The 12847-nt window shown below is 45.4% G+C and overlaps 2 protein-coding genes across 2 annotated transcripts in view; both read right to left on the bottom strand.

The window, feature by feature from the left end:
• The window catches only part of C1QBP (complement component 1, q subcomponent binding protein), a 6193-nt gene extending 4911 nt beyond the window's left edge, over positions 1 to 1282 (bottom strand). The window contains exon 1 of the mRNA XM_009885192.1: positions 1240 to 1282. Coding sequence (XP_009883494.1) covers positions 1240 to 1282 — 43 coding nt within the window. The remainder of the gene's footprint in view (positions 1 to 1239) is intronic.
• A 1645-nt stretch (positions 1283 to 2927) lies between these two features.
• DHX33 (DEAH (Asp-Glu-Ala-His) box polypeptide 33) lies at positions 2928 to 11914 on the bottom strand. Its single transcript, XM_009885113.1, has 11 exons — positions 11756 to 11914; positions 10741 to 10968; positions 9812 to 9982; positions 8748 to 8933; positions 7911 to 8022; positions 7362 to 7521; positions 6841 to 6929; positions 5779 to 5906; positions 5002 to 5205; positions 4140 to 4226; positions 2928 to 3373 (listed from the first exon to the last, which is right to left on the bottom strand). The coding sequence occupies exons 2-11, from the start codon at positions 10897 to 10899 to the stop codon at positions 3065 to 3067; spliced, it is 1605 nt and encodes a 534-aa protein (XP_009883415.1). The 5' UTR covers positions 10900 to 10968; positions 11756 to 11914; the 3' UTR covers positions 2928 to 3064.
• Between the last annotated feature and the right edge of the window lie 933 nt (positions 11915 to 12847).

Here is a 12847-nt window from a genome sequence, read left to right as displayed (position 1 = left end):
GGGACGAGTGTTCGAGTCCCGGCCCCGGCAGAAAGGAGAATTAGAGGGATCGCTCACTGACGTTTTAACTTAAAAGTAAAAAGCAGAGCACCGGTACCGGGCGCCCCTCCCGCACCGGTGAAGGCGCAGAGGAAGCTTTAGGGGTGTGGAAAAAATGCTGGTGCTTCCCTCGGCACAGGGCGAAAGCTTCACTGCCCCATCGCCCCGGTTGGTTTTTGGGCAAGACCTCGGCTGTTGTCTCAGAAAAAGTGATATTTTTTATTTTTTTTTTACTCCCTTAGCAATAAATATTTTAGAGGGAAGATCGACCAAGACAAACTGTTTCCTGGCAGAAAGCATTCCCTTTGTCTAAAAGCTGCCAGTATTGGCCTCTGTTGAGTAGAAGCACAAAAGGCCCATTGCTGCTCACCACCAGGCTGTGCCAAAGCATCGATATCCCCCCCACACCGCATCGATATCCCCCCATGGCAGCGCTATTCCCCCCCCTCGCATCGAAGGTCTGTGATTTTCACTCCCAGCTCCACCCTGGCGTTGGAGCACTGCGCAGGTCACGACGGGGCGCGTTCTGCACACAAGGCACAGACGCACTGACCCACCTCCACATCTCATCTTTAACGCCCGCGCACAGACAGCTCAGACCGCTTAAAACAAAGATGCTGCCACAAGAACTGAAAACGCTGGGACTCATACCCGAACGTCCTATGATGGTCTCCTCCATCCACACAGCTTTCGTGTCTCACAAAACAACACACCGGACTTGGATTTTTGCCATCGCTTCTTTATTTTGGGAAAAATATACAAATTAGTTCTAAATAAACACCCATCCCCTCCTTTAAACAGACTGTTAAATTTGACTGCCCAAACAAAATGTGCTTATACTCCTTTTTCCCCTACAGACACAGCATCTATAAAACCAAGAAATATATACAGTGCTTTGATAATTCCCTGCAATTCCTGTGAGTGAGAACAGTTGAAATAGCTGCATACTCTTGAAATACCAGTCCAAAACTGCAGCTGGTCATACATACAAAAGTGGCAAGTTTTGCCTGTGCCCCATTCACCTTTTTTTTTTTTTTTTGTTCTTCATTTTTTCAAACCACTAAAGAACAGTATTGCAAAGAGGCACCGCAAAGGGATGTGTGTCCGTTCACACCGCACCCCTGCAGACATTCAGGATTGCCCTTCCTAGGAACAGGCTGAGAGATGAGACCCTTCCAGGTACACCGTGTGCCTACTCACCCTCTTTGGGAGACAGCAATTTGCAGATCAGCACAAGTGACATTCCACTTACAAATAAGAAAAAAGAACAAAAGAGGTATTTGCCCCAGTTTCCAAAGAGAAAACCAAGGCAAGCCAATACTGGAGCCCAAAGAAAAGGCATATGCGTTGTGGGACCATGATGTGTGTGGCCAGAAAGGACAAATTATTACATAGCAAACACAGCTTGTATGCACCGATGACAAGCAAAGCCAGCAGCTTTCCCCGAGCAAACGGAGCAAATAAGGGCTTGCCAATAGCCAACGACTGCATCCCTGAGCAGCCCTGTCAACAGGCCATGAGCTTTTTCTTTTTTAAAGTTGCTATTTGAAGGATACAAGGACTAAACACTAAACGAACCCCGCTGTATTACACAAGGACACTGCAGGTGCAGAACAGCCTCCTCCCCCGCCCTTTCAGACACCTAACCTGCTTCGGTCCAACTCACCCAAAAATACGTATAAATTATTACATTATGTCAACAGACTCTGTTGAAACTGGAAGGTACCTCTCCCGGAGAGGTTATTTTAGGAGTATTTAGGATATCATTTAAAAACAACTCACATTTTTTTTTCCCCCCACCAACACACAGTGATAACGGAATAAATCCACTTTCCTTTCATTAAAGAGCAAGTTTTCCCTTTGGAGTGGTACTAGTTTCTTAATTCTGCTATTTATAAAGATGATTAAGTTTGGTATTGCCACTTTCTCCAACAGGAAAAAAAGCGATAGGTAGATGCCAAGGAAATGGAAGAAGAAACGAATAATAGATACTGATGGTAGATCTGTAGTTCTTGACAATGTCAAGCTCCAAACTTCTAATGGAAAACCAAAGTATAGCTGGGACAGGGTTGGAGGAGGCAGAAGAGGGAGGAAGCACTGGAGTCAGAGCAGAAGACGCAAACATTTGACAAATCAGGGACCTTTAAAGGAAGTCCAATCTCTAAACCACATCTTCATTCTCATTTTGCTAAGCCTTCCTCAAGCTGGCCTGACGAGTCGTTGTGGATGGCGTGCCAGCGCCAAAGCTAGAAGTGCTCAGACAAGAGTCAGAAAAGTCAGAAGTATTTGCTGAGGAACAACATGCTCTAACAGCAAAAGGGTGACCAAAGATGACGCCAAACATGCAGGCAGTTGGACAACCTCTCCAAGAAACCACCACCAGCGCTGAGGCTCAGACCCAAGCAGTGAAGACCTTGTCCGAGCAGACATTCCCATTATTGGCCTTCGCGTGGTCCCAAATAAGATGGTGAACGTGACATGGAGGCAGAAAGATGTTTGATGAGGTAAAAGGCAGTAGCACCTCCCTTCTAGAAATAGTAAAAAAAGACTTTTTTTTCACCTGTATGTGGACATTTTAAACTTTTTTCTCCTTTTTCCCCAATAAAACCTGCAAACGATACAAGCACAATCATCAAAAATACCAAGTCTGCTCAAAAAAGCTCTTAGGATTTCATTTCCTCGTATACAAGCCCGTTAAACTTCTGTAAACAGGAGTTAAAAACTGGAATCCGATACTAGCCCCCTTTCCCCCCCAGTACAGAATTATCACACACGCACACACACGCGCACAGGGTACATGCTATGTTCCCCTTTTACAGATTAACTGTTAAAAAAGGGATGATTGTTCTAAGCCACAGAGACTTGTGAGGTCTGGCTCTCATGGAGACGCCATTTTCCTCTACGGTTTTTACCTGATTTGCAAGGCATAGCTCTACTGCTCCCATACATTCATTACAAAACAAAAAAACCCAGTCTTTTAGGGCGAGCCTAAAAAACCTGGACTTGTCGTTCCCAGACCCACAGGTCAGTTCTTGGCCGTTCGGAGCTTCCTGCGGAAATAGTCAGGCGCTGCATCATACAGCCAGTCCGCATCCACCACGCACAGGTCCCGCATGTAGCACTTGTTGGTGTGAAGCAGCCCGTTGTAAACCACGCAGGCTGGCTTGCAGTGGAAGAGCACGGAGGAGGGGTGGATGGCCACCAACTGGTGAGTGTCCACGGTACTGTAGGTGCCGTCCGGCTGCAGCTCGGCGGCGTTCATGAAGAGGCTGTGAGCCAGGCAGCGGCGGATGTTTCCAGTGTCCGAGCGGGAGGACTCGATCGGCATCGATAGCTGTTCAGCAGCGAGAGACACAAGAGTAAGCGCAAGCGTGTATGCGCGCCCTCGTGGGGAAACACAGCCCCGTTTTAGGGGACGTCCAAGATCAGGCGATATTGTGTCAGAAATCCTGCTAGTGTGGGAAATATAAAAGGACCACTAGGAATTCAGCTCAGGTAGATGTTAGGCTAATCCAGGCTAATAGCAAATGAAAGATGAACCGCAAAATGGATCGAGACTCTCCTTCTGAGAGTAAGTTTTAGGCTACCTAGCATTTGCCGCGGGACAGGGTTGCCCAACAGTGGCTCCTGTGTCACGTACAGACTGCAAGGAATTCAGCAGCAGCTCCCACGCTGTGCCTTACGCTCTGTGACTGGCAGGAACAGCGCTGGTGTGCAAGCTGCTGTGAAATTGAACGCCTGATTCCATGAAGAAGCCAGCCAGCACGGGCTGCTGAGGCTGACATCACTCAGTGGCGCACATAGCATAGTCACATTTACACTAGAGCAGCAAAATCCCTTAGGAAAAACTTCCCTCTACCCAAGAAGCTTTCCCAGAGCTCCCTTCTCTCACCTCTCCTTGTCCCACTGAGCCCTGCAGCCCGGAGATTTGGGGATGCAGCGACAGAGTCAGGAATTTTACCTGACTATTCACGGGAGACTGAAAACAAAACCACATTTTCTCACTCCTGGGACTTGGTGCACAGCAAAATCAGTTTGGGGACAAACAGAAAAACACAAACAGGAGAAGCAGTATGGCATACAGTATGGCAACCAATTACCTTTACACAAATGTCCCTGAGCTGAGCTCTGACATCTGACACAAGCATCATGTTCCTGCCATTGACAAAGTTCTCTTTGCACCATTCCTGCAAGCAGAGAGACATCAGGAGTTAGAAGGAGGCGTTTCTTCACCCAAGCAGCACAACAGTCTTTGGGTACCATAAAAAGCAGAATCCTCCAAACACACAATCTTTCTCAGAGAAAAGGTGCTAACCCATTTCCTTGTCATACTTCTACCCGATTACTCCCCTCTGTCTACGTTCCCTCCCACAGCACCAAGAAACGGCATGTTGTTCTCTTCCCACTCAGAATTGCCCTGCAAGGTCACCGAGTGCTGCGAAACAGCACTTCCTATCCCACAGGTGGTGAAAACAAATGAGGCAAGAATGACAGATGCTGCAAGGAATGGGGTACACGAGTCTCCACATCTACAAATCAAATTGAGGAGTTTATAGGGTAGGATAAATCAAAATCTGCTTGTAAATATGCTCAGTGTTTTTGCAATGAAGCCTGCCAAACAGCACATCTAGGGTATTTATCAGCAAGTCTCAACACTCTCCCACTCCATCCTGTTTCCAGCTGGAACCAGGGAAGGAAGAGACCTGGCTCTGATTACAGAACTGGCCTCATGAAGCTTTTGATAACCAGTTTTGCTACAGCTTTCTGGGGGATCCTTCAGCACTTGAACAGCTTTCTCCAATTACCAAATTGCAAAGGATGAGTAAGTCCTCTCTTCTCATTCCTTTGGAAGGATGCGTATTGCATCAACCGCAAAGGATGCAGATGTCACTCTGCGGCATGCCAAAAACACTCCTCCCCATCACGAGCCCAGACAGCACTGGCGTCCTCAGAGCATCCTACCTTATTGCCACTGACATTTCTGAAGGCCCTGTACATGTTGAGCAGGGTAAGATGATCTCCCTCACTGGAGATGAATTTCTTCCTGACGGACTGCACTTCATCCCGCCGGGCGGGGGGATTATAGAGGACACTGTCCACTGATAACAGCGACACGATGGTCAGGATCTCTTCTGTACAGTGGAACTTCGGGGACAGGAGGATGGTCTGCAAATCACAGAACAAAACTGATTTTTGGTTGACCAAATCCACTTCAGATGAGCAGACTTTTCTGCTCACCAGCAGCCCAGGAACTTTACCAAGCATTGTTTAGGACAATTTCATAAACATTTGGCCTAGAGACAACTGTAAATCATCTTATGGGCCTACCAAGCACCTTTGACAGCCACTGTCATGCTCTTTCCTGAGACTGGCCAGTTCATATACAGTACAAACATGCCGACTAACATCAACTATAGCATCAGACACTTCATGAAACTACTAAACAGTGCTAGCAGCGATCCCGGAAATTGCAAGGGAATTAGCCTTGTTTCAGCTTCAGAGGTGCCAAAAGAAAGAAATTATCTTTTAAAAAATCCCTGTGAATTAAACAACAAGTGCTAAGCAAACCCACACAGTTGCTGGAAATAAAGCTGTGCTTCATTAACGTACTGCAAATATACTAGTACAGCTCCAGTCGCCCCAAATTCCAAACCTTGTTTAAGGAGTTGGAAAGAGAAATGCCAATGGTACTGGGAAGAGCACGAGATAAAAATTAACTAATTTTTCTGTAGTTTTTACTTTAGAGAACTTTGGTTCTAGTGGAAAGGCTGCCATCTTCCTTCCCAGGGGGGTCAGGACAAGCTGATCTTCCTTTCGTTCCACAGCTCCCAGCAGCTCCAGCTGCTCAATCGCTGCTTGAATAGCATCTGTCAAAACAAGAAGGTTCAGATTGTGAGGCCTCCTGGCTGACGCTGGAAGGGATGTGAAGGATCAGCTGGTACCATCACTACCTCCTTCCCCTGGCCAGAGGGACAAGTACTTTCTGTTTAGAGAAATTAGTGCCCCAAACTATGGTTTATACCCCTCTATCCAGTAGAAATATGACCTTTTCCAATTTAAGTAGCAAAACCAGGGGCAAAACTAAAGCTGCCATCTCTAGCTTTCAGCAGAAGCTGCACAAGATTCTCTATGCCTTTCCTTGGCAGTTAAGGCCCACCTTCGTGTTCTTTATGACTCAAAACTGCTCCCTGCTCCATTTGGAAGCTGGACTCCCCAGCTCTCTGCCCTAGCCATGGCTGTTCTAACGAGGCTGAGCAAAAGTGATGAGCAGTAAATAAATCTGAGACTTCTGGACTGTAGGAGACCTCGGCTGGTCCGAGGGATCAAAATACAAGTTTAACACTGACCCTGAACAGATACCCGTGTACCCTTGAAGAGACAGGAGAATCCTGAGAAGATCCGAGCAAACAAGATAAGGGGTGGCAATCATCCTGGCTTTTCCCAGGGCATGAACAGCGCATGATCAACAATTGTACTGGCTGGATGGTGTGTGATGTGAGAGCGGATTGGGCAAAAGTAGAATGTTAGAATATATGCACAGATAAGCAACCAGGTAAAAGGATATAAAAGAGCACTGCTTGTAAAATAAAAAGTACAATTGCTGCAACTTGATATTCAGTGTCGTGTCCGTCTCTACAACGACACTGGACCACCAGCAGAAGCTGCAACAGAGACAGCTCCCCTTTCACAGCCCTGGCCTCCCATACTCCATCCTCCCTGGCTGGCTTGAAGACATTATTTTTAAGCAATTCTTCACTTCACTGGTCATTTTTTTCCAAGGCTGCCTTTGTAAGTGCTTACCAGGAGACGGTTTGGACATGAAGTCAAAGGTGAGCACATTGGGAACTCTCAGAGCCAGGAGCTGAAGCATCACGCTGGCCAGGTTACACCTGCATAGGGAGAAAAAACAACTAAGATGGTTTTCTTTTTTTTTTTTTCTTCTTTTTTCCTTTTCTTTTATTTGCCTATAATCTGAGATGAAGTCCTCCCATCTATGCTGCAACTTGGCAGAGACTACTCCAATGCTGGCTGGTGAAGCCTTACTCCCTAAACCACAAAGGGTAGGAGGTGACTCCAAGATCTGGAGGAAAGTCAAGAGAACTATTGCCCATGCACATTTGGAGACTCAGAGCCCAAGTGTTCACCCTAAGCAAATGCTTCCTAGTTTTTCTGTTTAGTCTCCAGAGTTCATTTTTCTTAAAAGTCAACCTGTCGGACCCTAGATCCAGTTTTGCTGTTCAGTTCTTTACACCGCTCCACCTGTAACAGTACATAAAAGAGGTGTGGCAAGAAGTGTGATGGCATCAGGGTTGTTTTCTCACCTCTGTATCTCGGGTATTGTCATTTTGTCAAACTTCTCAAACTCATCCTCTGTGTAGAGCCGGTAACAGATCCCACTGTCCTCTCGCCCTGCTCTCCCTGTTCGTTGCCAAGCCTGGGCCTTCGACACCCGCTGGACTGCCAACACTTCCAGACCAATTTCTATGTATGGAAAAGCATCACTTCAGTCAATGTTTGCATAACACACAGCTTGGAAAAACGTAACTTTGTAAGATTAACAACAAAAAAATCCCAGGGTCTGCCATCCAAATACAGCTCAGACTTCACTCGGTTTATCACCCTCAAGCAAGGTAAATATCATGCGCTGTGTCCACGAAGAGAAGATTAATTTGACAGATTTTTACCCCTGCAATGCTGGTATTAAAAAAAAAAAAAACAACCAAAAAACCCAAACCCCACACCTAAAACCTGGGACATTAATTTAGACAGCACAGAGGGTGTTTTAAATCAGCGCTCACTGGGGTTCATTGCCTCAAATAAATTCCACAAAACTGAAAACAATCTCTGCATTGTTCCTTAGAATTTCTCACCAGGGCTGTACTTCTTTGCTTTGACCATGCCTGTGTCCACAACGTATTTTATTCCCGCAATGGTGATGGAGGTTTCTGCAATGTTGGTGGAGAGGATTACTTTGCGACAGCCCTGGAAGGAAGAGGAAACTAAAGTTAATCAAAAGCCACTTTAGATTAGATGCAATGAAGAAACACTTTTGGCCAGCATGGGCCAAGCCTACATATCACTGCAGCGTGCTACGACCACATACTATGCTTGCTATGCCAGCTCTCTTAAATTAAGATAACCTCTAGTTCCTAATCAGTTTCTAAAACATCTGCTTACACTTCTTCCAACAAAATACAGCACCCAGGACAGCTGTTATCAATATGTCTTTAAACCATGTTGGTTTCATTTCTGGCACAAGGACAAGATCTAAATGCTTATTTATCTGCTGACTAGGTACAAAAAGGCCTGAAGCAGCACAATTTCCTTTCCTTATGGCCCTGCCAAATATGCCCAGGATTTTAGCTCTCTTAGTATTTGGCTGGCCCATTAACTGCTGCAGCTCTTCTAGTGATATGGATATAAAATTCCTATGAATTGGGCAAATTTCAATTCCTCTGCCCTTTTCACTCCCTCTAATCCTTCCTTTTTTATGATCCCAGATGACTTATGGTATGTATCTGTTAATACCATCCCATTTGCATCGTCTTATATCACCCTGGAACTATTCAGCCCAAAGCCTATAGACAGTGGGACTATTACTTACTATCAGTACAGACCACTTTAACCCCTTAAATTCCATGTTTCTTCCAAACACTCATGCAAACAAACAGACAAACTCATCTTGTTTACCCATCATATTGCCTCACCTTGGGGGCAGCCTGAAAGACACGGAGTTGCTGAGAGTAGGGCAGAGAAGCATAAAGAGGCATCACCATCATCTGTGGGCAACCATCAGGGAGATGCTTGGCAATGTCTCGACAAGTTTTGGTCATTGCTTCAATTTCTTCCTGACCAGTCAGAAACACCAGGATGTCCTGAGAAGAGGGTGCTTCCTGGAGCCAGAGGAAAAAGCAAGTGAGAAATGAAGATGGTTCGGATAGGGAAGGAGTACTGAGACTGTAATGACATGTTCTCCTGACAGCAAGTCAGCAAAGCAGGTGAGGAAGAAAGAAAAGGCACACATGCGGTGCCAGGTATGCAGCAGCCTGAAGTTCCCAACTGATTCACCAACGGTGAAGAGTAAAACGCATTTTACAGGATTGAGTCTTAACAGGATGGAGGAACCATTTCAAGTCACATGTACACTTCAGTAAATAACTGTCCAGGACATATAAGAGAGCCAGCAAGCACCCAGGTACAAGCCAGCAAACACAGGTGAGAGGAACATTTAGGTATTAGGTATGAACCGACATCAGAGAGCTTTGATTAGCAGCCTTCTTTCAACTTCAGTCTTGATGTACAAATCCCAAATGCTATCAACTGCAGCATTTTCAAAGCGTTATATGTGGGTAATAAAGTTTTATTAAATGATTTAGCGAAACTGTCTGGCAGTTTCACATTCAAACATTTAGTCACAAAATGTCTATAAGCTGTTATTTTAATAGATCTCTACCTGCTCTGTGGTTACACTTTCACAGTAAATTAGAATAATCTCCACACCGCTGTCAGCTTACACCTGGATTTCCCCTACAACCCAAGGCTCTTTACGGCTGACTGCTTCCAATCTTTCTTCCCACTTCTGCAGTAACACGGGTATTTGTCAAGCCCTCCCTTGAGCCAATCCAACTCACTAACCCAGCGTGCTCCCCAGCCATCCCGGAGCACCTCAGGGACAGCTCCGATTTGGTAGCGTCAAGCTCACTTCTGTGAGTCCCCCCCAACTAACAACCCACAGCCCTGGGAAAGTGGAAACCTGAGGAGACTGCCATACCTGGTGTATTTGGAAGACTGACACCAGTGCTGCTTGGAGGTAATCACTCTGAGGCTGTTTGGTGTAAAAGATCTGAATGGGATGTTGCCGGCCTTCTAAATAGAGAACAGGAGCTCCATTGAAGTACTGGGAGAACTGGTCAACATCCATCGTAGCTGACATGACGACCACCTTCAATGCGAGTGTAAGATGAGTTAGTGTTGCAGTTTAGACCCAGCAGGAGCAGGCAAAAGCCAGCTTCCCGAGACTGAGACATATGCTGGGAACAGCAAAAAGCACACAGAGTTTGGGACAGAAAGGAGTGACCTTTCCTTGTTAAAGCCATCAGCTTTGGTAACACACAAGCATAATGTGTTGGTATAACATGAGAGAAGATGTGTTAAAATTCTCTTCTGACATTTAATAAACAGACCTGAGTACCCACAAAGCTAGGCTGCAGAAAGGGCTGGTGAACAACACAGTGCTAGGACCTACCAGTCCCCTACATGCCCTCCCCATCAAACCCAACATGCTCTCACACACTTCATCACGTACTCACATAAATTCTCATGCACCTGACACACGTGAGCAATCTCCTTCCCCAGTGTGAGCATGTCATACAGCTGTCATATCAGACAGAGAGCTCCTGTACCCAGGGTGCTCTCAGCAACAGTACCAAATTCTCCCTAAACAATGTGTCTAGTCTATAGCTCACACCCAAAGGGCTCTCATGAAAAAAGGCAACATGGATGTAACCAGAAACCTTGTTCAGATGTGTCCTAACAGGCCCACACATTGTAAGTTCTATTCAGATTTAAAAGGGCTTTTTAAGAACAGGAAAATAGTCAAGGCTGAAATTTCAAACACTTTGGAAAACCCCAGGAGATACTCATAGCGCTCAGGGTTCAAGCCCCATCCCTGCCCCTCATTGCCATCCTAGATGTGCATACTTTTAGTGGCAGTTTGCCCAATTCCTTTCGTTTCTTTTGTGCAGCTTTGACCACTCCAAAGAGTACATCAGTATGGATTGTCCTCTCGTGGGCTTCATCCAGGATGACAACACTGTACTTTCGCAACATAGGGTCCCCAATAGCTTCGCGAAGCAGCATTCCATCTGTTAAAAACTTGATTCTAGTTTCATCAGATGTAAGATCATCGAAGCGTACAGTATAGCCAACCTACAGAAGAGATCATTATAGAAAGTACAAGCATAAAGTTACTTTCATTTCTCGTGGCCATCGTACCACAAAAAAGAACTACGAAGCCCTCTGGCCAGTGCATCAGACAGCCAATCAGGACTCCAAGGAGACTGGAAAGCGTAACAGCGTATTTGCAGGTATAAGCAAGTTTGCCTTGCAAATCTAATAATCCACCCAAAGGATGCTCTCAACATTGTATCCCAATTGGCTTTTTTCCCCAACTAGAAGCTCATCACAAATCATAGAATAGTAGAATGGTTTAGGTTGGAAGGGACCTTGGAGATCATCTAGTTCCAACCCCAACACTGCCAAATGCTCCAGGTTTCCTTTCCTTCCTCCCCTGCTAGAAACTACTCCATGCTCTTCAAAAACCTTATGTAAGGAAAGTCTTTTTCTTCCACTTTTCTCCCACAGATTAATCGATCTGCACAGATTCGGCGCTCTGCTCTCCTTGACAGTGATTTTTGATACATGGAGCAATGGAAGAGCATGCAATATGTTTTGTTTTATTCATTAACCAGTATTTTTCCAAATTAACACAGATAATCAAGAAGTAAAATAGCACAGAGACAGAGTCAAACATGCCTTCCTCACCCCCAAGCCACAGAAGAAAGTAAAAAGCCATTTTTTTCCATTCAGGCATATTATTAAATGAAGACTATCTATTATTCCCATGGCTGCTTATCTTACCCATTAAGCCGTGATACAGTCCCACCGGCACTGCAGTACTAAACCAACTCTCTAAAGATTTTGTAAAGCAACCTACCAGTTTCCCCAGCTCTGTCTTCTTCTCATCTGAGACTCTGGTAGCTAAGGATATAGCTGCTACTCTGCGAGGCTGCGTCACAGCAATGATGCCTTGGCGGCCAATTCCTGCTTCGTAGAGGTACTGAGGGATCTGAGTGGTCTTCCCTGAGCCTGTTTCTCCTAAAGAAGGTCAAAGAAATAGAGATTTTCCCTTTTATAGCATCTTCTAATGAAAGGTCCCAACTCATTTTTTTTTGTTAACTTTTAATTGTATTTCAGGATGAGGAGCCTGAAGACAGGAAGAGGTTGGACAACTTGCCCAAAGTCACACCGTAAAGCAGCAGCAGGCCAGGGACAGAACCCAATGCCTTGCTCTAGTAGCTAGACCACTCCTCAACAAAACTCCTTTCACCTGGGTTCTCTCCAGCCACACTCTGGTTTAGAAACATATTCTAGTCTGTCCAGATAGGAATTGTCTGTTGTGTAACACAGCCAACATAAGAAGACAATCATATAGAGCAAGGAACAGACACCGATTTGGTTTTATGCAAATATTCACACTACACACTAGGAAGTTTCAAAGTAAAGCTGTAAGCAAATTAAAGCAAAGCTTTTGTCACAATAGCAAGTAACAAGTTACAGTTTGAGAATCTCTTGGAGAAGCACCAAGGGCACCAACAAGCCAGCAAGTCTTCCTCTGCGCCTTCCTGAAATCAGAGATGGTCTCTTCAGGCTCAAGTGAATGTCTTCTCCATCCATACAGCACTAGCACACAACACAACAAGCACTACCCCGTGTGCTCCCAGGTGTATTTCCAACACAAAGTCTGTGTGGTCTACACAGACGGCCTCTACCAAAGACTGCACTGAGCAAAAGCATACAGACAGCTGCCATCAGTACTTACCGCAGCATCGGCAACAAAAAGTGTAACTTACTGGACACACTATAATGTGGCACAAATCAGTGCTTAGAGGCACTGCAAGTGAAACTCTCTTGAAGTGCAACGTGCAGGGAAGAGCAGAGAGTGTTTTTAACATCAGTGTCGTTTTCCTGCACATTTTATTACACCTTAGAACGCATCTGTGACTCAAATCAGATCCTTTGCAGCTTC

Source organism: Charadrius vociferus, unplaced genomic scaffold (genome assembly GCF_000708025.1).
Source record: "Charadrius vociferus isolate BGI_N301 unplaced genomic scaffold, ASM70802v2 scaffold54, whole genome shotgun sequence".
NCBI lineage: Eukaryota > Metazoa > Chordata > Aves > Charadriiformes > Charadriidae > Charadrius > Charadrius vociferus.
The sequence above is the reverse complement of the archived record's forward strand: the minus strand, read 5'-3'. Positions and strand labels throughout refer to the sequence as shown.

Coding starts and splice junctions, on each gene's coding strand:
- DHX33 (XM_009885113.1), bottom strand. CDS start 10,899: ATGCTGCTTCGCGAAGCTATTGGGGACCCTATGTTGCGAAAGTACAGT. Junction 8,934..9,811: donor CAGTCTTCCAAATACACCAG/GTATGGCAGTCT, acceptor CTCTGGCTCCAG/GAAGCACCCTCTTCTCAGGA. Junction 5,206..5,778: donor TAGAACCAAAGTTCTCTAAA/GTAAAAACTACA, acceptor TGTGATTTGCAG/ACCATCCTCCTGTCCCCGAA.